At 28.8% G+C, this 1,491-nt stretch overlaps 1 protein-coding gene across 1 annotated transcript; it reads right to left on the bottom strand.

Annotated features, from left to right (window-relative positions):
- Positions 1-441: 441 nt before the first annotated feature.
- On the bottom strand, positions 442-1,247 carry LOC146540051 (uncharacterized). The gene has a single exon (XM_085207969.1). The coding sequence runs from the start codon at positions 1,240-1,242 to the stop codon at positions 442-444; it is 801 nt and encodes a 266-aa protein (XP_085064095.1). The 5' UTR covers positions 1,243-1,247.
- Positions 1,248-1,491: the final 244 nt, after the last annotated feature.

The raw sequence follows: 1,491 nt of genomic DNA, 5'->3' as shown, positions 1-1,491 counted from the left end.
ACGCAGCTTCAAGCGAGTCGCTAGTTTATAATATTAGTAAGAAAAATAAGATAAGATAAGATTTCCTTGTTCTCTTAACAAGACAAATATTGGCATTGGGTTTTACCAATCACAAAATGCAATGTCTCTAAACGAAATTAATAAATGGAGTGACTTAACACTATGTTGGTTAAAAAAATCTAAATATTATTGTTTGTGTTAGCACTTACTTTTGTAGTATTGTACACAGACGGAATTATAGATGACTGTTGATAAAATATAATAAAATTCTTTATCAGCATAATCGTCGATATCGCTGAAGTCGTTATTATAACCAAAATCTGTATAAAAAAATTACATCAGAGACTATTAGCTATATACAATTTTAATTATTTATAATTAAAATAACACTTAAAATTTCTTAAGAAAATACAAGTATAACAAAGTTTAAATTAAATAGAATTAAAACTTTACCGGGAAGCTCATCACAGAGTTCAGCACCTCGGAGCAAATATGCAAGGAATCATAAACTCTATGTAGACCACTCACATCCAAGTTAACTTTGTCTGACAATGCTTCAAACTTGTCTTGACTTTTCATCCATTTACCTTTCGTTGCAAAGACTTTAGACACGTGAGCCTTCACGATTTCAAGTCTTCTTGAAATGATTACCAGTAAAATGCAAAAGAATATATTTTCGCTATCGTGTACAGTAATCGGTATATACATAGCATGAAGAGAATTACGTATGAAATCACTGTCACTATAAAATCTTATGAAAGCTAAACATAAAAAATTATCAAGTATATTATATATGATCGAAATAGCAATACCAAGTAAATACCATTTAGCTGGTGTTGTTATAGAAACGTATTCTTCGATATTTAATATTTGGTCGATACGTTGGATTTCTTCAAAGAACTTGTTTAACCTCTTTTTTTGTAGGAAAAAGGCACTGAAACTCAACAGTAAATACTCAACACAATTGCTATCTCTGTACATGACGTGATGAAAGTTAAATAAATTGCTTGTGAATAAGAAAAATCCTGTTGTAATTGTGAGCATAACGCTGTAAGTTTTACTCAAGCGTATGGTGCATTTGCTGAAATCGTATAAATATAGTCGATGTATGCCTAAGAATGCTTCACATATTAATATAAATCTCATATGTTTTCTAACATTTACATTTCTTTTCATAGTGTAATTATTTAGTTTCAATTGAGGAATTTTGTATGAATATTCTTGTCTATTAGATCCTGACATTTTTCTTTTCAGTCTTCTAATATTTCCTGAAAACTGTAAAACAGGTTAACTTAGTGACAATAATAAAGCGAATGAAGGAATCGGTTAATGGATTTGAAAAATTAAAACCTTCTATGCATTCATAAATTCAATTTAAGTCTTTAATGCATTAATATTTAAACTAAGAACTTGTTTGCATTAAATGTTTCTAATGGATGGAACCAAGTATTATTTCAAAATGAATTGACAAGTTAAAAGTACTCAACAAAT

The sequence above is a fragment of the Heliconius melpomene genome, chromosome 3 (genome assembly GCF_056956725.1).
Source record: "Heliconius melpomene rosina isolate 202511_hmr_F chromosome 3, ASM5695672v1, whole genome shotgun sequence".
Taxonomy (NCBI): Eukaryota; Metazoa; Arthropoda; class Insecta; order Lepidoptera; family Nymphalidae; genus Heliconius; species Heliconius melpomene.
The sequence above is the reverse complement of the archived record's forward strand: the minus strand, read 5'-3'. Positions and strand labels throughout refer to the sequence as shown.

Excerpts from the sequence above, each read along its gene's own strand:
- LOC146540051 (XM_085207969.1), bottom strand. The coding sequence starts at position 1,242 with ATGTCAGGATCTAATAGACAAGAATATTCATACAAAATTCCTCAATTG.